Source organism: Muntiacus reevesi, chromosome 2 (genome assembly GCF_963930625.1).
Source record: "Muntiacus reevesi chromosome 2, mMunRee1.1, whole genome shotgun sequence".
In the NCBI taxonomy this organism is placed as follows: Eukaryota; Metazoa; Chordata; class Mammalia; order Artiodactyla; family Cervidae; genus Muntiacus; species Muntiacus reevesi.
Window position 1 is genome coordinate 262244797 of NC_089250.1, and position 23419 is coordinate 262268215.

At 48.0% G+C, this 23419-nt stretch overlaps 1 protein-coding gene across 1 annotated transcript; it reads right to left on the reverse strand.

Annotated features, from left to right (window-relative positions):
• Positions 1–3045: 3045 nt before the first annotated feature.
• On the reverse strand, positions 3046–19644 carry LOC136161356 (cytochrome P450 2B4-like). The gene is made up of 9 exons (XM_065926160.1): positions 19421–19644; positions 13881–14043; positions 13584–13733; positions 12123–12283; positions 10485–10661; positions 9884–10025; positions 7857–8044; positions 7542–7683; positions 3046–3541 (listed from the first exon to the last, which is right to left on the reverse strand). Exons 1-9 carry the CDS (start codon positions 19589–19591, stop codon positions 3351–3353), a joined length of 1485 nt encoding a protein of 494 aa, XP_065782232.1. The 5' UTR covers positions 19592–19644; the 3' UTR covers positions 3046–3350.
• Between the last annotated feature and the right edge of the window lie 3775 nt (positions 19645–23419).

Sequence of the window (23419 nt, forward strand, 5' to 3'; positions counted from 1 at the left end):
TATGAAGTTCGGTTTAAAAATAGGGCTTCTTTTTTTTTTGTTCTTTTTTTGTAAGGTTATAGTGTAATGAAAATGAAAATTTAGGAGTAGTAGAGGAATAATAGAGGACTTTAAAAGAAAATAAGAGAAAAAGAAAAGTAGAAAATAGAAGAGAAAAAGGGAAAAAAAAGAAAAAAAACACAAGAAAAAAATCTTTTTCCTAATTAAAAAAATCATAAAAATCTATGAAAATGAAAGTTAAGGAGTAATGGGGGAGTAATAGGGAATTTTAAAAGAAAATAAAAGAGAAAAAATAAAAAAGAAAAAAAATTTTTAATTACTTAAAAAAAAAAAAAAAGTAAAAATATATCTAGGAATTTCTCTGGCGCTGTTGCGGTCAGTGTGGGTTCAGTTCAGTTTCAGATAGCTCCTCGTTCCAGCTTACACTTCTCGATATCTACAGGCCCATTCCAGTGTAGTCGGTGTTACCTACAGGGATTTTAATCTGTTGCACCGGTACCTTCTGAAGCGGTTCCCTTTGTTTATTTGGCTTCTGTTTGCGGGTCTCTTCAGTGTCTACGTTCCGCCCTGACACAGGCGGGTGGAGGTGGTCTCTTATTCAGGTAGCTAGTTCCGTGGTGTTGTGGGGAGGGGCTGGCGCTGCTTTCTCCGTCTGCACTGCTCAGGCTCCCGGCTGCTCTATATGGAGCGTGCCCTGCGCTGCGCACGGTTCCAGCCCTCCGGTGTTCCACAAAAGCGCGGAACAAAAACTGCGCCTGCTTTTTGCGCCTACCCAGTTAGAGCGGTTCAGGCTGCCAGGGGCTTGACGGGGCACTTTCCCTGGGTGCGGTGCGCCTTCTGCCCTCCACGGTCCCAGCCTCAGTTTCTGCCGGTGCCAGTCAGGTGCGTGAGCCCTCTGCCCTCCACGTCCCCAGCCCCAGTCCCTGCCCACGCCAGTCGGGTGCCTGTGCCCTGTGTCTCGCCGCGACCCTCCCGGCGGATGTCGACCATCCAGAATCTCAGGAGGTCTTTGATTAGAAACTGGGGGCCTGTTTGCAATGCGGTAGGGGATGCGGTCCGTGGGGCCGAGGCTGCCCCTTTCCCCTCCCCCCTGCCTCCAACCTCCACCAGGGCTGGGCCCTGCGAGCTCTTCTCTGGACTTGCTCGGTCCCTTTGTTCTGCGAACGGGCAGCAGTGTGTTCGGGCTGGTTAATTTTCTCTCTCTTTTGCTGTCCCACAGTTTAAGTTGGTAACTCACAAAAGCTCCCTACAATTGTCCTCAGGGCACTCAGGCCCGGTCCTTACCCTAAGCAATGCCGCCCGCTCCTCTCCATTCTGACCCCACTTGCTGGTGGCGGATGTAGGCGTCTGGGGTACTTTTCTGCTGGGAGTTGCTTTTAAGCCCATAATCTTTGGGTTTTATTTATTTTTCCTCCCATTCAGGTTGCCCTCGGAGATTCAAAAACTTCCCTTAGACCCGCCAGTGCAAGGGTTTCCTGGTGTTTGGAAACTAAACTCCCTTACCGGGACAGATCTCGGTCCTTAGCTCTTTTGTCTCTCTTCTTATCTTTTATATTTTCTCCTACGTCCTTTCGAAGACACTGGGTTGCTTTTCTGGGCGCCTGATGACCTCAGCTAGCGATCAGAAGTTGTTTTGTGAAGTTTGCTCTGCGTTCAGTTATTTTTTTGATGAATTTGTAGGAGAGAAAGTGGTCTCCACGTCCTATTCCTCCGCCATCTTGGCTCCTCCCTCCCTTAAATCTTCTCTATGTCTGATCTTCTGTCTTGCTCCTCTTTTTCTCCAGGGGGACACACCACACGGCTTGCAGGATCTTAGTTCCCCAACCAGGGATAGAACCTGTGCCTCCTGTAGTGGAAGCATGGAGTCATAACCACTGGACCACCGGGGAATTCGCTCTGCCTCCCTCTTATAAAAACTCTTACTGTTACATTGGGTCCATCCAGATAATCCAGGTTAATCTCCCCACCTCAAGATCCTTAACTTCATCCCATATGGAAAACCCCCTATGCCATGAAAGATATTTTAACATATTCTCAGGGTGTACAGATTAGGACACAGAGGTCCCTGACACAAGGTGGGGAGATACTACACAGGACTTTGCAGGCTGGGTCCATGGCGAGTGACCCTGAGATGGACAGTCGTGCATAAGACCCCTGTTGGTTCTCATCACTCAATGGACATGAATGTGAGCCAACTGCAGGAGACAGTGAAGGACAGGGAAGCCTGGCATGCTTTAGTCCATGGGGTCGCAAGGAGTCAGACACGACTGAGCGACTGAACAACAATAACAAATTTCTGAGGAAGGACCTGGGAGTCATGGAATGGCTTTGAGCAAGAGAGTGAGATGGTAAGATGTGTGCTTGGAAGGGACCGTGCTCTGGCTGCCAAGTGGAGAGTGACTGAGAGAACACCTTGCATCTCTTGACCTTGGCACAGATACATCCTTCCACCCCACTTCCTGATTTGCTGGTTGGTCTCCAACATCATCTGTGCCATGATCTTTGACCATTGTTTTGACTACAAGGATGAAGACTTCCTAGGGCTGCTGGCTGAAAACCTGCAGCATGTGGACAATTTGGGGGTCAAGGTACCTGCTGAAGCCACCCCAACCCCAATCGCACAGCCCTTCCTCCACAGTCCCCTCTTTCAGTTCTAATGTCTGCCAACATAAATAAGCCTGTATGTGTGTTCACCTCTTGGTTGGATACTGGAGACACACCAGGAGCCAAGATATGCCTAGCTGTGTCATCAAGGGATGACAGACATGTGACCAAACCTGATAGCCCAGAGGGATCAGGGCTATGGCAGTCCATTCAGTCCATGCTCAGTGAACCTGCTCTCCTGTGCAGGGGGGTGGGGGGTGGGGCGTTAGGGTGTGGGGAGGTGACTAGAGTGAGCTCAGGAATGCACAGATCATGGAATCCAAGGTGTGGAGAAAGGCAGGCTGTGGTTATTCTCAAGAGGGGAATATTCACTTGGGTAAGCTCTGGCCCCGAAGGCAGAACTGCTGAGAGATACTGAGGCAAGCTTTCATTCTTTGCTTCATTTATTTAGCCAAAGATATATATACACACATACATATACATGTTTATGTATATATGTACACATCACTCGTGGAATTCTATTAATTGGTGGAAGGAAACACCTCCTTGAGTTTAGAAGAGCTGCCGAAGGGCAGAAGAGGTGAGATGGAGATGGGACTTTCCCAAGGAGGTGGTATCCATGGAGGGGAGGGATGCTGGCTCACAGCACAGCCTTTTCAGAGGCAGGAAGACAGGGAGAGAGTTCGGGGGCCATTCTCTGCAGAGGTGGGGACACACATGACACTGGTATCCTTGATTGGCTTCCCTCAGCATCTTTGGCGGGGCAGGAACTGGATCTGGTAGCTGGGGGGCACTCTGCCCACCCCACTCTCCTGGGGAGTAAGGTTAATGTCCTCAGGGGCTATGGGGGTGGCCACGGAGAAGTTCTGAAGGATGGTGGTGAAGAAGAGGAATAATTCGGTGCGGGCGATGCCTTCGCCAAGACAGATGCGCTTCCCTGTGGGGACAGAACAGAGGTTCACAAGGTGGACACGAGGCACAGAATCTCGGATCACAGTGTGCACTGGGAGCAGATGCACACATTTTGCCTGCTCACACCCCAAAGCCCAGACACCTGTGTTCATTGCAATAAAGTTGTGTGGGATTAGCCTTTAACCTGTAGCCACAGGAGACTCTTAGAGGCTTTCGAAACTCTCTGAAAGTAAGTGCCAATTGTGTGGCGGATGTACCTTGCTCATGTTTCTGAGACAGAGTTTGTAAGCTTCTGTTCAATTTCCAGAGAGTTCCGTGGCCCCAGAGAATGGACAATGCTTGATTGTGTGTGTGTGTGTGTGTGTGTGTGTGTGTGTGTATGTGTATGCATCTGCTGCACATACAGACCAGTGCATATTTCTGACTTTATATTTTTCATGTCTGTCATACCTAATATGGGAAGAATGGTACCTATCTAGTAGGGCTCTTTTGAAGATAAAAATGTTAGTGTTTTCTAAAATTTTTAAAAGACCTGACCAGTTCAGTTCAGGTCAGTCACTCAGTCGTGTCGGACTCTTTGAGACCCCATGGACTGCAGGACTCCAGGCCTCCCTGTCCATCACCAACTCCTAGAGCTTATTCAAACTCATGTCCATAGAGATGGTGATGCCATCCAACCACCTCATCCTCTGTTGTCCCCTTCTCCTCCCGCATTCAATCTTTCCTAGCATCAGGGTCTTTCATGTGAGCCAGTTCATCTCATCAGGAGGCCAAAGTATTGGAGCTTCAGCTTCAGCATCAGTCCTTCCAATGAATATTCAGGACTGATTTCCTTTAGGAAGAACTGTTACTAAAGGCAAATGTAGGGACTACCTTGTGTTGGTCTCTGGGTGTGTATGGTGGGGCGTTTGTATACCAGGTGTCTGCCTGGCCCTAGGTATATTTACATGTCTGTGTGTTTTCTTCTTATCTCAGCCTGAGAGTCATGGGCTCCAGGAGTTCTGAATAAAAAAATAACAAACATATGTAACATTGTGTGTAGGACTGATGGTCATGGGATCTGAGTGGACAGATTCCATGAGATTCTCAGAGGCAGGTGGATCCCCCCACCACAGTTCTAACACATGAACCTGGAGTGAAGTGAGAATGGAAGGAGCCAGAAAAAAGGCTGAGACCCTGACAGTCTCTCCCTTTAAAAAAAAAAAAAAGTTAGTTTGATTTGATTTCTTTTTGCCTGCACCTAGTGGCCTTTGGGAACCTCAGTTCCCTGACCAATGATCGAACCATTAGTCCCTGCTGTGGAAGCCCAGAGTCAACCCCTGGATGGCCAAGGAATTCCCCCTCAAGTCTTCCAAGTGGTGAGACTTCATGCCCATTGGACATAACTGGAGAATGTCTACAACTTCTAGGCTCATTTAGAAGTTAGGACACAGGAGCCCAGCAGTACTCAGAGTGGCGCTCCCAGCTGATTCTTCTCCTGTTACTGAATCTGCAACTGGGCTCTTCCAAGAATATTCTGACTCCTGCTCCCTCCAACCCAGTCCTTCCCATCCTTCGGGCTCTGCAGCGGGACACCCTCTGGCTCTTTCTCTCTGCTCATGGCTGTCGGCTTCAGTCTTTTCCTCTGTCTACACCTTCTGCCAAGCACTGTATCTTTGCTCTTTGTCTCTTCCCTGTTCCACCTTCTTGAATTGTATGTAAGTCCCTTTCTCTGTCTATTTGAGTCTGATTCTCCCTGCAGTGCGCTTGCGTTTCTTCAGTCTCCCTGCACCATCTCTCCTTTCCTCTCCTTCAGTGTTTCTTCCTCTCTGCTTCTGTCACTCTCTCTTTTCCTCTCTGTCTTCCTCTTTCTCAGCCTCTTCTTTCTCCACCTCCCTCTATTATCTCATTCACTAAGTCTCTTTCTACCATTATCTCTCCTGTCTTTCTGTCTGTCTCTCTCTCTGTGTTTCTCACTCACTCTCTCCTTATCTGTATGTCTGTCTCTTTTTTACTTTACCACATCTCTGCCTCTCTTAAAACTTCGGACAAGACTGTTTAATGGAGAAACTGACGCTCACCCACCACCCAGACATCACAGGTCCCCTGGCTCTCCCTGAAGAAGAACTAAGGAGGGAGGGGACATCCCTGCTGGTCCAGTGGATAAGACTCCAAGCTCCCAATGCAGGGTGACTAGTTGGATTCCTGGTCAGGGAACCATTAGTGAGATTCCCACATACCACAACTGAGCCTGTGCAGCAACTACTGAGTCCACATGCCCTAGAGCCCCTGCAACACAGCACCCAGGGCAGCCAAAGGTTTAGAAAGAAAGGAGAGAGGAAGCCATTGCACTGGGCACAGCTAGAGGCCCTGAGTCACTGAAATCACTGGTGCGATTCAAAACTAGGAACTTGATGCTGAAGTCCACCTTCCTCCCCAAGGAGGAGAACCTGGGCATTGGGATTTCCTCTGGTTGGGGTCAAGGAGAAGACAATAGCGACAGAGTGAAATCAAAGCAGGTCAAGACCCTCCCTGGCTCCCTAGTCCCAGCAGAACAAATTCAGACTCCTCCCAGGTTTCAAAGCCCCACCCAGCTGAGCTCATCACCCTTGTTGTTCACTTGCTAAGTTGTGTCCAGCTCTTTGCGACCCCACAGACTGCAGCACACCAGGCTTCCCCATCCTTTACCATCACTGAGAGTTTGCTCAAACTCATGTCCATTGACTCAGTGATACTATCCAACCATGTCATCCTCTGTCGCCCTCTTCACCTCCTGCCCTCAGTCTTTCCCAACATCGGGATCTTTTCAAATGAGTCAACTCTTCACATCAGGTGGCCAAAGTATTGGAGCTTCGGCTTTAGCATCAGCCCTCATATGAATATTTAGGGTTGATTTCCTTTAGGATTGCCTGGTTTGATCGACTTGCCATCCAAGGGACTCTCAAGAGTCTTCTCTAGCACCACAATTGAAAAGCATCCCTTCTTCAGTGTTCAGCCTTCTTTATGGTCCATCTCTCAAATCCACACATGACTAATGAGAAACCATGGCTTTGACTATATGGACCTTTGCTGGCAAAGGTCTCTGCTTTTTAATACCCCGTCCAGCTTTGTCATGGCTTTTCTTCCAAGGAGCAAGCATCTTTTCAATTCCTGTCTGCAATCATCATCCGCAGTGATTTGGAGCCCAAGAAAATGAAATCTACGAGTTTCCCCTTTCTCCGCAACTATTTGCCATGAAGTGATGGGACCAGATGCCATGATCTTCATGTTTTGGATGTTCTTTCACCCTCATCAAGTGGCTCATTTGTTCCTCTTCACTTATCTTCTTCTTCACCCTTCTCTTCTGTAACCCACGCTCCAGTCTTCCTGAGTTCTTTCTCAGATGAGCCATGCCATCTTCACCTTCAGGCTCTGCCCTTGCTCCTCCCTCTGAGGGAACATGCCTTCCAGTGACTGGTTGATACATCCCATGAGGTCATAGCTTAGAAGACTGTTTAGGGTAAGCTTTTCCTCACAGACCCGCCAGGAGTAGTCAGTATTTCCTATTTGATGTTCCCAAAGCCCCCATTAGAGTACTTATCATAACTATGATTCGTTACATGAAGAAGAGTTGGCCTCTGAGCACTTACATTAGCCAGGGAGTTCTAAGCCCACTGCAACATTTATTCATTTATAGATTTTTCTGTAACCATATAACGCATGCTCATCTCTCTTGTTGGACTGTAAACTTCCTGGGGTAGGAACTGTGTCTCTTTGTGACTTGTCTGATGGGTTATCTTCAACCTCTGATAAAATGTTTGGCTTATAGTGGTGCTCAACAGATTTGATACCTGTGTGTAGAGAGGTATAATTGTTGCCCTTACAGAGTTGTGCCTTTGGGATGTGATCTTGGTTCTCAAGCCCCCTCTAGGGTTGGTGTGAAGTTGAGATGAGTTAATACAGGTAAGGCAACTGGCACAGATAAACTGCTCAATGAACAAAGACCTGTCTTTGATTGTCCTCAAGAGGTCATGGCACCTGCACTCTGGAATGCGGGCCCAGCTTACCTATGGAGAAGGGCATAAAAGCGTCATTTTTCTTCACCATCCCTTTCGCATCCAGAAAGTGGTTAGGGTTGAAGTCATCTGGTTTCTCAAAGTAATGCGAGTCGTGGAGAGCAGAACTCAGGATGGGATAAACTTCTGTGCCCTGAGGGAGGGTCACAAGATTGAAAGATATCTCCATTTCCTCCCCCAACCCACCCCTACACATCATGAGCCAAGGGTGAGTGATAAAACCAAGAAGAGGTCAAGGCTGGGAGATGAAAGGGAACCCAGGAGAACCACATGAGGGAGATATGGCAGCCCAGTGAGGTGCTGTACCTTGGGGAGGATGTACCCTCGGAAATGAGTGTCTTTAGTGACCATGTGGGGCACACCCATGGGGATGAGGTCCGAAAATCTCTGAATCTCATGGATGACTGCGTCTGTGTATGGCATTTGGGCTCTGTCATCCAGGGCTGGAGGGCGATGTGAGCCAATCACCTGCTCGATCTCCTTGTGGATTTTCTCTGCACAGAAGCATGGGACCAGTGAACCTCAGTTATAGAAACATTTCACCTGAAACACTGCTTTCTATGTTGGAACACAGTTCAATGTTCTATGAACATTGATCCATTCATTTCCAAGCCAATAAGCCCAGAAAACCCATAGGAAATGGTTAGATCATTGACAGTCCTCTGAGTAACCAGCTTGGAGTGGGAGGAGAAATGGGAAAACTACAAGAATTTTCACTCTTTAATATCTAATGAACATTATGGATTCTCTCCCAACATACATAAGCAAACACACACACACACATGTGAACCTCAGTTTTGCTCAGAATTTCAGACTAAGAACTCAACGCTATGTACCTATCAACGTTCCTCCTCTAAGATGCGTAGAAAATGAACTAATATTTATTGTGTGTATATTATAGATGAGGCATTGTGCTAGGTCCTCAGGAACATAATTGTAAAACACATCAGTGGATTAACCCATGAACAACTGGGTAAATAAATGAGCACATCAATCATCTGATCAATTAGTTGATCAATTCATGAGTGGCTGCTGCTGCTGTTGCTGCTAAGTCGCTTCAGTCGTGCCCGACTCTGTGCAACCAGATAGACGACAGCCCTCCAGGCTCCTCTGTCCCTGAGATTCTCCAGGCAAGAATACTGCAGTGGGTTGCCATTTCCTTCTCCAATGTATGCATGCATGCTAAGTCGCTTCAGTCGTTTCCCACTCAGAGGAGCCCACCAGGCTCCTCTGTCCACAGGATTCTCCAGGCAAGAATACTGCAGTGGGTTGTCATTTCCTTCTCCAATTCATGAGTGGAAAGACTAGTAAATGGAAGAATGCTAATGAATGGATGTATTCTTAACTTATCAAAGAGTAATTTATTACTAAATGATCCATAGGCAAATAAATGAACTTTACGAACCAATAACTCATATGAATGGTTGGATGGCTAAACTTCTGGAAGAACATGTGAATGAATGCATTTAAAAGAACAGGTAAAGAGAGGAATCAGTGGGTGGTTGGATGGATTGAATGATAGAATTATAAATCAAGGCTGAATAAATGAGTGCATTATGAAATAAATAAATGAAAACATAGATAGATGAAGGATGAAGTGAAAAACAAGCAATGGAAGGATTAAGTTATGTAACCTAGTTTTAGAAAAACAGATGGATGCATGAATAAATGAAGAAACAGATGAATCAGTGACAAACACTTCATTCAATGAATCACTGTTTCAAATGATCAATAGATGAATCAGTTTCTCCTAATAAAGCATGTATGCATATATCCTAGATGAATCACAGATGAAAGAATCTGAGTGCACAGGTTGACTGATGAGTTGAAAGGACAGATGGGTAAATGACTGGGTCAATCTTTAAGTGATAGAAGAAACAGTGGGAAAACAGATTGACAGATTTTGTGATTTTTTTGGCCACACTGTGCTACTTGCCATATCTTATTTTCCTGACCAGGGGTTGAGGCTAGGGCCATGGTAGTGAAAGTACGGACTCTTAAGCACTGGACCTGCAGGGAACTCCCCAGATTGACAGATTCTTCATTAATCCATCCACCAACAGGCCTGGTTTAGTTGGGTAGATCATTTAAAACCTGCATTGCTCAGAGGACTTCCCTGGTTGTTCAGTGGTTAAGGCTGCTCACTGCCACAGCATGGGGTGCAAAGCCATGCCTGGTCAGGGGCCAAGGGAAACAGAATAGCAAAAACAACCTAAGGCTCCTGGGGTAAGAGGGGAATGCTGCCTTTCTCGTTCACCAAAGACCTCTAGCCCCATTTCTGGACCTGCAGAGGGGTCAGAAGCCCCTCCCAGTTCCGTCCCCAGCCTGCCCACCTGCAATGTGCGGGTACTTGAGCATGAGCAGGAACCCGTAACGGAGCGTGGTGCTGGTTGTCTCCGTGCCAGCAAAGAAGAGCGACAGAACAGACATGATGAGGTTCCGATGATCGAACTGGCTTTGGGGGTCGGACTTATCCTGAATCCAGACGGGTGGGGTTCACATCAGGGGAGGCCGGGGGCCTGCTGCCCACGCCACTTCTCTCCGGGTCCCTCCGCCTGTTTCTGGCCCTTTCCCCTTTCCTCTATGCTCTGTGTGTCCCTCCGTCTCTTTATCTCGGTCTCAATCTCCCTTTGCTCTGTCTTGCACTGTTTCAATCATCTTCCATGTCGTTGGTGTGTTGTCCGCCTCCCTCTCCCAGTCTCTCTGCCTATGAAACTGTTTTCACCAGCTGCTGCATTTTCCCCCTTGTCCTGTATTTCCCATACCTCTGTCTCCTCCCCAGCAACTCCCCCCTCTTTACTCTCTCCCCCTGCTCCCTTCCACATCTCCCCTCCCCTCTCCCTTCCGCCCACTGCTCTACTCCTTTCCCCACCCGTTTCACTCTACATCTTTTGGTCTCCTCCACTCCACCCCATTGCCTCTTCCAAATCCCACTTTTTCCATGCGGAGCAGGTAGCAGTCAATGAAATCCCGGGGGGCATTGGGGTCGAGGGTCTCACGGTGCTTCTCCACACTGCGGCCAATGAAGACGTTGATTTCCTGCAGGTTTTTGTAGATTTGCCTGTGTGAGCCAGGAAAGTACTTCAGGAAGCTGGGGTAGAGCTCGAATAGCTGCAGGAGAGAAGGGACTGTGAGGCCCTTGCAGGGTTGAGCTAGTGGGTCACAGGGAGGGACAGCCCTTCTGCCCAGTACCCTCACAGGGGAATCTCTGTTTCCCTGTCTCTCTCTCCATCTCTCTCTGCCTCTCTGGGGTGTCTTGGTCTCCCTGTCTCTGACTCTCTCTCCACCTCTCAGGCTCTGTCTCCCTCCGGCTCTCTCTCTCCACCTAGCAGCCTCTGTCTCCCTCCGGCTCTCACTCTGTATCTGAGCCCCTCACTCACTGCTTCTGTGTCTCCTTTGTGTAAGAGATCACATTTTCTCTTTCTGCATCTTTCCCCCTCTCCTTGTGTCTTATTGTTAGTCTCTGGCCCACCTGTCTCTCTCTTCTTCCACCTCTGCTCATCTCCATGGGTCTCCTGCTGATCTACCCTCTGCCCTGCCCCTGCCTGACCTGTCAGTTTATCTCTTCTACTCAAACCTCTCTGCCTCTTTCCTTTTGCATCATTCTTGCTGTGTCAGGCATTGATAATATGATGCCTACACAAAATGAAGCTGCTGACAGTCTGGGAGCATATGTCTATGGCTTTGCCTAATGAGAAATGTAACTTCTAACTTGTTGCCAACAATTGCAAAAAATGCAGCATAGTATAAACTATGATGTGCAATTCCTCCTTCACCTGTCCTTCAAGGGATAACATGGTTAACTGTTTGGCAGAACTCCTTCCAGACTTTTCCCCTCTCTGTGGTTCTCTGTGAGAGAAGAAAATTGAAACCCCGTGTTGGACTTGGGCAAATACTCATCCGAACCTCCTTGCTGATTTTCCAGGCCTGACTCTCCACTAGGAGGTCAAGGGAATTTAGATTTGTGATATTCATTCCAGTGACTCTGACCTTCACGCTTGGATGAGAACAACAGCCAGGCAGACTTTTCTGAAGTTTCACTTTTTAGCTTAACATACTATAGGGGTGGGGTTTCCCTGGTGTCTCAGAAGGTAAAGAATCTGTCTGCAATGCCTGGGTTGGGAAGATCCTCTGGAGGAGGAAATGGCAACCTCTTCCAGCATTCCTGCCTGGAGAACTGTATGGACATAGGAGGAGCCTGGCGGGCTACAGTCCCTGGGATCACAGAGTCAGACATCACTGAGGGACCAACACTTTCACTTTTTGCAATAGGGGTATTTCTAGGTTAATTGAGAAAGACACACTTTATCTTTTTGCTTTAAGAGAGGAGCAGGTTCATGTGTGTGTCTTTGAGTCCTCTTCCTGGGTCTCTCTCCTCCATCACTCCCCTTTCTTCTTCTTACTCTCTCAGTCCTTGTCTCATCATCTCTCCCTTTCCCCAGGCCACTGTGTCCCTTTCTCTCTCTCTGTTGTCTTTGCCCTTCTTCTGACTGGAAGCTGCAATTCTGGTTCCCAAAAGCAAATCACTCCTTTCCCCTGCCTGATATCCACCCAAGCTCTGCCCTCCCGGACCTGGCTGGACAGGGAGCTGACAAGCAGGAAAGTTTGGAAGATCAGGTCCAGCAGCCTCAGGAACTCAGGATCTTTGTAGTCAAAGCGTTTTCCAAAGACTATGGAGCAGATGATGTTGGCAGTGATGGAGTGGAAGTAGAAGACGGGATCCTGGAGGGCTCCTAGAGGGAAAGGGGTGGGTTGCAGGACAAAGACTCAAGGGCCGTGGGAGCTGTCTCTGTGTGACTCTCCTCTATCACTCAGTCACAATAAAAAAAAAACCCAAAAACAGCTTCATAACAGCCAACACTCACTAACCTAGAAGTTGTGCAGGCCCTATTCTAAGCACTTCACATATTATTTTATCAAATTCTCATGTCAGTCCTGTGAAGAAGGTGCAGACCACATGCTCAATCAATTGCAGGTGCCATTGACAAAGCTCTGTTCTCCTGGTCCCTTACCTATCCGCCCTTCCCCCTCACTCCCATATTTTTCATCCACCCCTAGAGCTCTCTGGTCCTCTGTGAACTGCTCTGCGCTTAATGGTTGGTGTCTGGATGTGCCAAGCTCACCCCAGACGGAGGGAGGGCGGACTGTGCACCCAGGAGTGTAGGTCAGTGCGGCCTCTCCCTGGGTCTCTCCTGTCCACTGTCTCTTTTTCCCTTGCACACCCTTTCCTGAGCCTCTCTGTCTCTCTCCAAACTTCATGCCTCAGTTTCTCCCAGCCATTGTTCCTTCCTATCTCTCTGAGTCTCTTCTCTTTTTGCCTCGATCCCTTCATCTCTGTCCCTTTATTCCTCTCTGTGTCTCCATCTGAATCACTGTCTCAACTTGTCTTTCTTCTGAGTCCTTCCATCCTTATACCTCTCTAGCTCCCCATGGAGCCATTGGCCTCTTCCTCCCAGACTTTTCATTTATGTCTCAAAATCTCTTAAGAAAGCATCTTGTCACCCCTATGTCTCAGGACGTTTCTGAGGAATCCTAAAGCCCCCAGAAGTGCCCACCTGACTTTCTAAGAGCAGAAAACCCCGACTGCCCCCCTGCTCACTGCCAGTGGTTCACCCAAAGAAAGGAAAACACAGTTTGTCTTTTTTTGAAATGTCTGTTTTCTCTTTTTTTCTCTTTACTTTCTTTTTATTGAAGTCACATTTTGGCCCTTGACAGATACAATCAAACCACAAACCGGTTCCCTTGAACACAGGCAAGAAACGTGCTATTTACTGCCTGAGTCGTCTTTGCGTTCCTCTTGACACTCCACTGCTGTATCTCTTCTGTACCCTGCATTTCTCACCTACCCTCCTTTGCCCCATCTCTTTGCCCCTCTCCTGGTCCCTGCTCCTCTGCTGGCCTCCCAAGCTCTGTCTCCTCTCTGTCTCTACATCTCTCTCTCTCTCTGCCCACCTACACCCTCTGTCTTTGGGCTACTGTGCTCACACAGCTTCCCCGGGTTCCTCTCCTGCCCACACCCACCCCAGGGCTCACCCTGGGATTTCCGCAGCTCCTCCACCAGACACTGAGCCTCCTCCTGAATCCGCTCCTCCACGCTCCGCTTTCCCATCCCAAAGTCCCTCATGGTGGCCAGAGAGAATCGCCGAATCGCCTTCCAACGTTCCCCATTGGCAAAGATGACACCTAGGGTTTAGGAGAGGCTTGGGTTGCAGAGGAATTTTCAAGGAGTCTCCGGGTCCCACTCCACCCCTTATCTTCCCTTTTCAGACTCACCCTCCCCCATCCCCATCCTCATCCCCTGTCCCCTCCCGGTGGGCCTGAGGCCCTTACCGTATCCCTGGAAAACTGGATCAACAACAGCGATCTTCGCTCGGCCAGAGAAGGCCTCCGCCTGGTCCACCAGGGCCTCTTGAATGGCCTCTGTCCCACATATGATGACCACTGGCCTTGGTCCCAGGTACACCGTGAAGACATCCCCATATTTCTGTTGGAACTGCCAAGCACACCCACAGCCAGGGCTGCTGTTAGTCAGCATGCACCACTGTCCCCATCTCCATTTTTAAACCAGGAAAACACTTGTGTGTGTGTTAGTCACTCAGTTGTGTCTGACTCTTTGCAACCCCATAGACTGTAGCCCTCCAGACTTCTCTTTCCAAGGAAATCTCCAAGCAAGAATACTGGAGTGGGTTGCCATCCCCTTCTCCAGGGGACCTTCCCAAACCAGGGATCGAACCTGGATCTCCTGGATTGCAAGCAAACTCTTTACCATCTTAGCCACCAGGGAAGCCCTAAAACACTTACATATAGATTGGTAATTAAACACTTACATATAGATTGGTAACTAAACACTTACAAAAAGATTGATAACTAGCCACTGACCGAAGACCTTACACTCCAGTCTGCCTTTTTGCTTCCCAGAACCCAACAACTATAAGACTAACCCGTGACTCAGCCCATTCCACACTGGTTGGCTTGGTTGGTGTCTTAAGCAGCATGTGTGTGTGCTAAGTCACTTCAGTCGTGTCCAACTCTTTATGATCCTGTGGACCATAGTCCCCCAGGCTCCTGTATGCATAGGATTCTCCAGGCAAGAGTATTGGTGTGGGTTGCCATGCTCTCCTCCAGGGGATCTTTCTGACCCAGGGGTCGAACCAACCTCTCTGACATCTCCTGCATTGGCAGGTGGGTTCTTTTTCACTAGCCCCACCTGGAAAGCCCCCTAAGAATCACAGGTGGTTGAATATTCCTATTAATAGTTTCACTCCAGCCCAAGTGATATTAGTTGAGTCTTGTGAGATCTCACTGGCATCTCATCCAAAGAATCATCCTTCTTGGAACTTCCTTGGTGGTCCACTGGCTAAGACTCTGAGCTCCCAATGCAGGGGCCCATGTTCAACCCCTGCTCACGGAACTGGATTCCACATGCCACAACTAAGCATTTGCATGCCACAGTGAAGAGCAGCTAAGACTTAGCACAGGAAAAATAAATAAATAAAATATTTTTTAAAAAATCATCCTTCTTGTGACCCACCTTCAACCCCCATCTGCCTCCTGGCAATTTCCCCAGAGAACCACCCACCCACTTGGGAGTCATGAAGGTAAAGCAATAGCTTTCTGGGGATTATCATGAAATTTGAAAAATCATAACATCAAGTTTTGCCACTGGGGCAACAGCTCAGAAGTATTTACTGAAGTTGGAGGCATGTACACTGAGCAGCTCAGCCACTTCATTCCCAGAAACACACTCAACTAAAGTGCATACATGTGCTCAGCAAAACAAAAAAGGAGGAGATTCATGGCTGCCTTGTAATAAAATGCTCTGCAACTTAGGGAATAAGCAGCTAGTGATGAATTCATAATGTGGGCTAATATGCAGCCATGGTAAAAAAACAAGCCACTGCTACAACCAACAACAGGCATGAAACTCACAGATGTAATGTTGAGTGAAAGCAACCAGACCCAGAAGAGCTCATATGTCATAATTCTATTTATATGAAATTCAGAAACAGATAACAGGACAATATGGTGTCAGAATAATAGGAGGTGATGACTGGAAGGGGGACTTAAGGAGGTTTCTGGGCATGAGCCAAGTTGTTACCTATCTGTATGTCAACTCCATTAGTATGTTCCTTTGAAAAAATTCACTGAACCAAGCACTTAGGATTTGTGTACTTTACCCTTAAGGTTAAACTTCAATTACATGTTGACTTACAGAAGAGGAAAGAGAAAGACCATATGATATCACTTGTATGTGGAATCTAAATTATGACACAGTCAGAAGATTCTGCATGCTACACAATGTGGCCAAAGATATAATAATTTAATTAAGGTAACACAGTGTAAAAAAATTAATTTAAAAAGTGACACAAATGAAACAAATATGATACAAATTAACATACTTAAGAAACAGAAACAGAATGGCAGAAATAGAGAACAGACAGGTTGTTGTCAAAGGGGAAGACATGGGGATGGAGTGGGAGGCTGAGCACAGCAGATGTAAGCTTTTAGACATGGAAAGGATAGACAATGAAGTCCTATTGTGTAGCACAGGGAACTACATTCAATATCCTGAGATAAACCATGATGGAAAAGAACATTTTAAAAAGGAATGTGTATATATGTGCAAGGGAATCACTTTTCTGTACAGCAGAAATCAGCAAAATTTGGTAAATCAACGATACCGCAATTTCAAAACTTGATTAAAAAGTGGACTTAAAACTATAAGAAGGTTAAGCTTATCGAAAACTCTCTCACCGTGATCTCTGCAAACCCTCTTTGCTGGTCTCCTTACTTCCTTTCCTGTGCTACACACAATACTTTCACTACACACCCCACCCTATCTTGAAACCAGAGCTACCTCATTAAAATGTAAATTAATTAATATCCCTAACCTGTTTCAAACCATCCAGCGCTCCTCCTACCCTGAGGCTGAGACCTGAAGTTTCCCCATGGTGGACAGAGCCCTACACGATGTTGCCCCATCACCCCTCTGACATCTGCACCCACTCACACAGACCCTGCGATCACACAGCTCCAGGCTCTCTGTGGTTCCCCAAACATGCTGAGCTTGCTCCTGCTTCTGAGGTCTGCCACTGACACCTGTCGCTCATTGATGTCATTCACAGGCATCTTTCAGGGTGTCTGATCAGCAACAAGGCAAGATGGAGCCTTTCCTTCACCACTCAATCTAAAGTAGCTTCAAGTATCTCCTGTCACTTTTGTAAAAAATTATTTATTTTTAATTAGAGGATAACGACTTTACAGCATTATGTTGGTTTCTGCCATATGTCAACATGAATCAGTGATAGGTATACCTATGTCCCCTCCCTCTTGAACCTCCCTCCGGCCTCCCACCCCATCCCATTGCTCTAGGATGTCACAGAACACTGGTTTGTGGCTCCCACCACTCTTGAAAATATCACCTTGCTTTATTTTAATCATAGTGCTTACCAACCTAATATTTCCTTCTCTGTTTGTGTGCCCTAATGCCACATTATCAATGCCTAGACTGTTTCCTGGCACACACAAGGTGCCAGGTAAGTTGCCATTGAATGAATGAATAAATGAATGAATAGTTCAAGTAACCTTCATTTAATGAGCACTTACTGTATACCAAGCTCTAGGCACTATCTAGTCCTCCCAAGTCTCTTATGAGGCAGGCATTCTTATCATCACGACCTCATCTTGCTGAAGAGAAGCTAACACTCAATGAGTAAGAGTTGAATCTGGAACACAAACCCTCATCCATCTGACTACAGAAGGATTTGGAAGTAAATCATGACACCTACTAACCTATGACCTCTCTTTCCCTCCCTCTCTCTATCTCTCTCAACCTCTCTCTATCTCTCCAAAGACACAATGAGAATGGAGGATCATGGGGAATTCCCTGGTGGTCCAATGGTTGGAATTCCAAGCTCCCATGGTAGGGGGAACGAGTTCAGTCTCTGGTTGGGGAATTAATCATGCCGCATGACACAACAGGAAAAGATGAGGATCACGGACACACAGAGGATCCTTGCAAGAGCTATAGTAGAGATTTAGGGGGTCTGGAACTAGCAAAAATTTATGCAAAATGTATGTCAATATTTACGGAGGAGGGGATCCACCATGCCTTAAATTCCCAAAGGATTTAATGATCTCCAAGTTGTCAGGAGACCCAGGAGAAGGGGTTTCGATCTCTGGGTTTGGAAGATACCCTGGAGTAGGACATGGTAACCCACACCAATATTCTTACCTGGAGAATGCCATGGACAGAGCTGCCTGCCAGGCTACAGTCCAGGGGGTCACAAAGAGTCAGACACAACTGAGTGTGCATGTGATAACAATAAATAAAATTATAAATTATTAGGCAGCTTCCTTCTATGAAGGAGATGAAAAGGCCTCCCTGCTGGACTCGCACATCGCCTCTCTGAAGTCCCAGGGTGTAACTACAGCCCAGTGCCTTCCCCGGGCTGACCTCACTCTCTATTTCTCTAAGGTGAGGACGACTCCTCTTCTAGCCCACAAGGTGTTGTAAGCAAGGCCTAAAGAATTCACTACACAATACAGATAAATCTTAGACACTTAATTCTGAGTGAAGAAACTAAGTCCAGGTATTTCCACCAAAGTCCATAGTGTCCACCCTTGTGATGAAAACTAAATAATACGCACTCGGGGCCTCCACATCTGTGACAAAACACTATCCCTTAAAATCAAGGGTGGTTCAGTGGTAAAAAACCCACTTTCTTATGCAGGGGACACGGGTAGATCCCTGGTCAGGGAACTAAGATCCTACATGCCACAGAGGAAGTTAACGAGACTGCCACAACTAGAGAGCTCTCGAGTCACAACTACTGAGCCTGCGCGCTTTAGAGCCCATGCGCTACAAGTGAAGCTGGAACACCACAACTAGAGGAAGTTCACACACCACAACAAAGGACCAGCAGAGCTCAAAAAAACAAAACCACACAAGACAGATGACAAGCCCGAGACCCAGGAGTGTGGTCACTGCAGGGGCTGGGGGGAGGGGACAGAGCCCTGGGGCTGCTGGGGTTACTGTCGAGTGTTCCCTGAGCCTGACCTGCTGGGCAGCGGGCTCGCGGGTGCAGATGTCATGGTGCGTGTGCTCGGTTGCTCAGTCATGTCTGACTCCTTGCAGCCCCATGGACTGTAGCCCCCCAGGCTCCTCTGTTCATGGAATTTTCCAGGCAAGACTACTGGAGTGGGTTGCCATTTCCTACTCCAAGGGAAATTCCCGACTGAGGATTCGAACCCACTGACAGGCAGGTTCTTTACCACTGCACCACCTGGGAAGCACATGGATTCCATTATTGATACATAAATAGATCATCCATCATGAAATCATGCCTAGAGAGCCATGATACAGGGCCTGGTAAACACTCCAGGGTCAGCTACTCATTGCACGTTAATGTTAACCATTGGTAAGAACTTTGGACCTGGTCTCCTCTGTTCCCCCTCCCTCCTCCCCTTTGTCTGGTTCTGGCTGGGGCCAATCTTTGACAACTTTTGTTGGCCGAGGAGAAAGCTATTGACTGGTACCACCACCTCTTCTCTCTCACTTCCTGTGGCAGGCAGGGACTCGGGAGAGGGGCACAGAGGAGCAGGGATTTCTATACCTCCGACTCACACCCAGATACCACCTCACGGCCGCCCACCCTCTCCAGGGACACTGCCCACACACTTCCAACTGAGCAAGGGACGCCCCTGACTGCCTGATCGCCATCCACCACACTTCAGCTCCACATCCCGTCCTCCCGGAACTTCCCACAGCCCACCCCTGAGCCTTGAAGGATGCCTCACATTTCCTGATTAATGGTCCCCGAGGACGGAGGCAAGGATCCACCCTTAGAACCCGCCCACCTGAGTCTCACCCTCAGGAAGGATTTGAGCAGGCCTTTTCTGTCCATCTGCAGAAGGTTCCCCAGGAAGGGCAGGGGACGGGGGCCAGGTGGGAGGCGGCCATGGGCCTTTGGGTGGCCTCTGGCCAGGAGGACCAAGAGTCCTGTGAGCAGAGCAAGGAGAAGGAGCACGCTGAGTTCCATGGCTGCAGTCCGACGCTCTCCCAACCTGCTGGGCTTCTGACTGAGCCTTTAATACTAAACCTGCCTCCACACCCAGTTATGTAACATCACCCATTCCCTGGAATCCTCAGTGAGTGTGAACTCAAAAGAAAAGGAGCACATACTTCCTGCTCCCGCAGTCAGCTGACCTGCTCCCCTGATACCTCTATAGCCCCCCTCCCCCCAAATGCTGGCAGAGACACCACGGTAGCCATAACAAGGAGCCCATGAGTCTGTTGACTTTTGTGGGTATGGGGAGCACCTGTTGTCTCCTGGCTTTAGCTGTGTTCGTGGGTTTGTGTTTAATACTTTTGTGCATACCTTCTTGCGTGTGTATGCTTGCATGATTCTTACACATGAAAGAGGGCTTGTGTTTATGTGAACATGCCCATATGTGTTTCTGCACATGAGTGTGAGTGTGCTTACACATATGTCTCTGCAAGTATGTGGATCTATGTATTTATGTGGTGTCTCACACGTGAAGTTGTGTTGTGTTTTCGTGGTGGTGGTGGTGGGATGGGTCTGTGTGTGAGTCTGTGTGTGCGTGTGTGTGTGTGTGTGTGTGTGTGTGTGTGCTCGTGCATCAGACAGTCCCTGTCACTACAGAGCTTGCAGACACTCAGCCTTTATGTCTCCAGCCCCACCTCCTTTGCCCTCCCTTCTGTGAGAGCTACAGATGGGAGAGGCAGGAGAAATGAAACAATAGGGGTGATAGACACAGCCCTGGGGTCTTCAGATCTCTGACGCCCTGAGTTTTCTCCCTGCCTCCTGCTCCGTCTTCAGAGCTGCCGGACTTTCCTCCATCCCCCGATGACAGTCCATATCTGTGTTTGTGTCTCTCCTGCTGTCTCTCTGTGTCTCTGTGTCTGTTTCACTCCTTAAACTCTGAGCTCCAGGAGCAGAGACTGTGTGCAGTTAGATCAATGTCCACTCAGCTGGCCTGTCTCCAGCCTCCCCTGAGCATTTGGCAGCTCAATTTGTATCTACCAAATATGCTAATGATTCTGTCTCTGTCCACGTGTCGTGGCCTGGGTCTGGTTTTCCACCTCCCTCTGTCTCTCCTCCTTAGAAGGAGGGTGGCAGTCTCTTTCTTGCAATGTTACACAAACCTCTTGAGGACCCAAAACTCTGATCCCAGCAGTTGAGTCAGACTCCTCCAACCCAGTGTCCCTTGATCTCTTGAAGAGGTGGGACCTGTACTTTCCTGACCTTGGAGAGAGGCCAGTATGAACTTTCCTTAACCCAGGCCCTGGGTTCCGCTGTGCTGTGTGAACTGGCACTGAACTTAGGTCTTATTCCAGGCCCAGGAATCACCGATGGGGAGACATGATGTGCTTTACACAGAGGAAATCACCAAATCCTCACTCAGTTAATGGAGTGAATGACAGAGAGGTTAAGATCTTGCCCAAGGCCACACAGCCATCTAGAGGTAGCATCAGGAGTCAAGCCCAGACAGTCTAGCTCCAGAATCTGTTCTTCCCACCTCTTGACTGGACTGCCTTTCTGAGAAAGATGCAGAGAGAAATAACAGACAAAGAGAAGCAGAAGGAAAAAGAACTGGATAGGGTGAGAGGCAGAGAGGGCAGTAAGTTCTAAGGGAAAGAGTTCTCTGGGTAAGTAAGCAAGGGAGACACTTGGGTAAACAAACTGTTTTCTTTCCTCCAGGACTTCTCCGAGCCCTTACATTGCTAACTTGAGCTGTCAATCACTCATCAAGAGGGGAGGGGACTTGACAGGAGCTCCCAGTCTATTGGGAGAACACTCACAATCTCTTGGCCAGGTGTCTGCTGCTCTTTGAGCTTCCGGTTTGCTCATCAGGAAAATGTGGGTGCTATAGGATAGGATAGGATATTTATGAGAATGAAAATGAAACCCAGTGTGCAGGGGGCCTGTGCGGTCAGCCAGCACACGAGACCCCACCCATGACAAGGTCATGAGGAGAAGACCTGACAAGCAAGGCAGATCAGGACTTCAGGGATTTCGAAAAGCTGCCCCGGCGCTCACCTTAAAGATGATCTCTGTCTTTCTGATGCTTGCTATATTAGACTACTCCCTAATTTCTGTGACACAAGAAGGCTTTCCCCTGATCTCTCTCCAAACAGAATCAACTTAGAACTTTAATTAAATGACCCCCGAACGGTTTTATCCTGTAAGATTATCCAGGATGAAAGGAGTGTTTCAGTTTAGACCCCTTTGCTGGCATTCTAGCCTGCTTGACATATGTGTACTAATGCATATGACTGCTCACAACACCTTAATCATAAACAGCATAAAGAACCTGATCACACAGAAGGCCCTAATAGGCACAGAGCACTTCCAGGGAGAGGAAGTCCTATTAGAGAACACAAAATATTATTCTAAAAGTGATTATAGTTAAAGATATAGGAAAATAAGAGATTAGAATTGTTAATTTTAACCAGGAATGCTAAACAGGGGCTGCCTCACCAAAGCTGCAGAGTCTTTGTGTGGTAAACCTTTTAGATATATTTAACTGATAACTTCTGCAAAAGGACTGACCTTTGTGTTCAATAAAGAATAGATTATGGAAAACAGCTTTGCATTCACCTAGGTCATAAAATGTCAATAGGCCCCGAGGCCAGAAGATAATGTACAAGACTCTCATAAACAAAGAAGTATGCAGAAAACACTCTGGTTTCGTGGACAAGCTGATGTAATGTTAAGCTATCTTCCCCTTAGAAATGTACTAACTTAGGGTATAAAAGCTACTTTAAAAAATAAAGCATTGCCAGACCCTGCTGCATACCACCAGTCTGGTCTCCCTCTCTTTCTCTCTCTCTCTCCGACGCCGTTCAACCTGAGGGTACCCCTGGATCCTGCTGAGGCTGGACCCTGGCAGGCCTGGCCAAAGTGTTCTATTGATGCATTGTGGCCACAGAGAGGGACACAGAGACTCAGAGACCAAGAGTGAGGAAGGTAGAGACAGACAGACCCGACCCAGAAAGAGAGACTTGAGACATGACTGAGAGAGACACCCAAGACAAGGCTATGGTGAGCCCTCAAAGGACACAGCAGATATTTACTCATTCATTCAATAAGCCATTATTGGGTGCCTACTGTGTGCCAGGCCGTTTTAGGCACTGGGGACGCAGCAGTGAACAAACGTGAATATCTTCGCTCTCACAGAGCTAACATTCTAGCGGGAGGGTCAGATAACAATAAACGGTGATACATTCAGTGAATTCCCATAGTGACACGTAACATACAGGCATCAAGCCCTGGGTTGCCCTTCTGGTTGTCTATCACCTGCGCACATTTCGTTTCATCAGCATCCACCTGTGCTGGGTACATGGTGGTTTGCTAATCACCCTGGGAGTGGGACACGTTTTATTGTCAGGGAAAGAGGCACAAAGGTGGAAATGGTGATACCTGAGACCTGAGAGGACAGGTATGGCAAAGAGGCAGGCAGAGAGATGATGAGACACGAAGAGGGAAACCCAGAAGCCCCGAGACAGAAGGACAGAGGACAGACATAAACACGGGAAAAGTACAGGCACTTGTGTAGGGCCTTCCCCAGTGCCGTCCCTGTGGGGGCTTCCCTGGTGGCTCAGACGGTAAAGCGTCTGCCTGCACTGCGAGAGACCTGGGTTTGATCCCCGCGTCGGAAAGATCCCCTGGAGAAGGAAATGGCAACCCACTCCAGTACTCTTGCCTGGAAAAGCCCATGGATGGAGGAGCCTGGTAGGCCACAGTCCGGGGGGTCGCAACGCGTCGGACAAGACTGGGCGGCTTCCCTGGCCCTGGTGGTTGTAGATGTCTAGTTGCTAAGTCATGTCCGACTGCCACCAGCAC

What these genes read in the sequence shown, in the direction of transcription:
- LOC136161356 (XM_065926160.1), bottom strand. Translation starts at nt 19,591, where the DNA reads ATGGAACTCAGCGTGCTCCTTCTCCTTGCTCTGCTCACAGGACTCTTG. An exon ending in GGAGCTGCGGAAATCCCAGG is followed by an intron (nt 12,284 to 13,583) that starts GTGAGCCCTGGG and finishes CTTTCCCTCTAG; the next exon opens with GAGCCCTCCAGGATCCCGTC. An exon ending in ACCTGCTCCGCATGGAAAAA is followed by an intron (nt 10,026 to 10,484) that starts GTGGGATTTGGA and finishes GTCTGGATTCAG; the next exon opens with GATAAGTCCGACCCCCAAAG.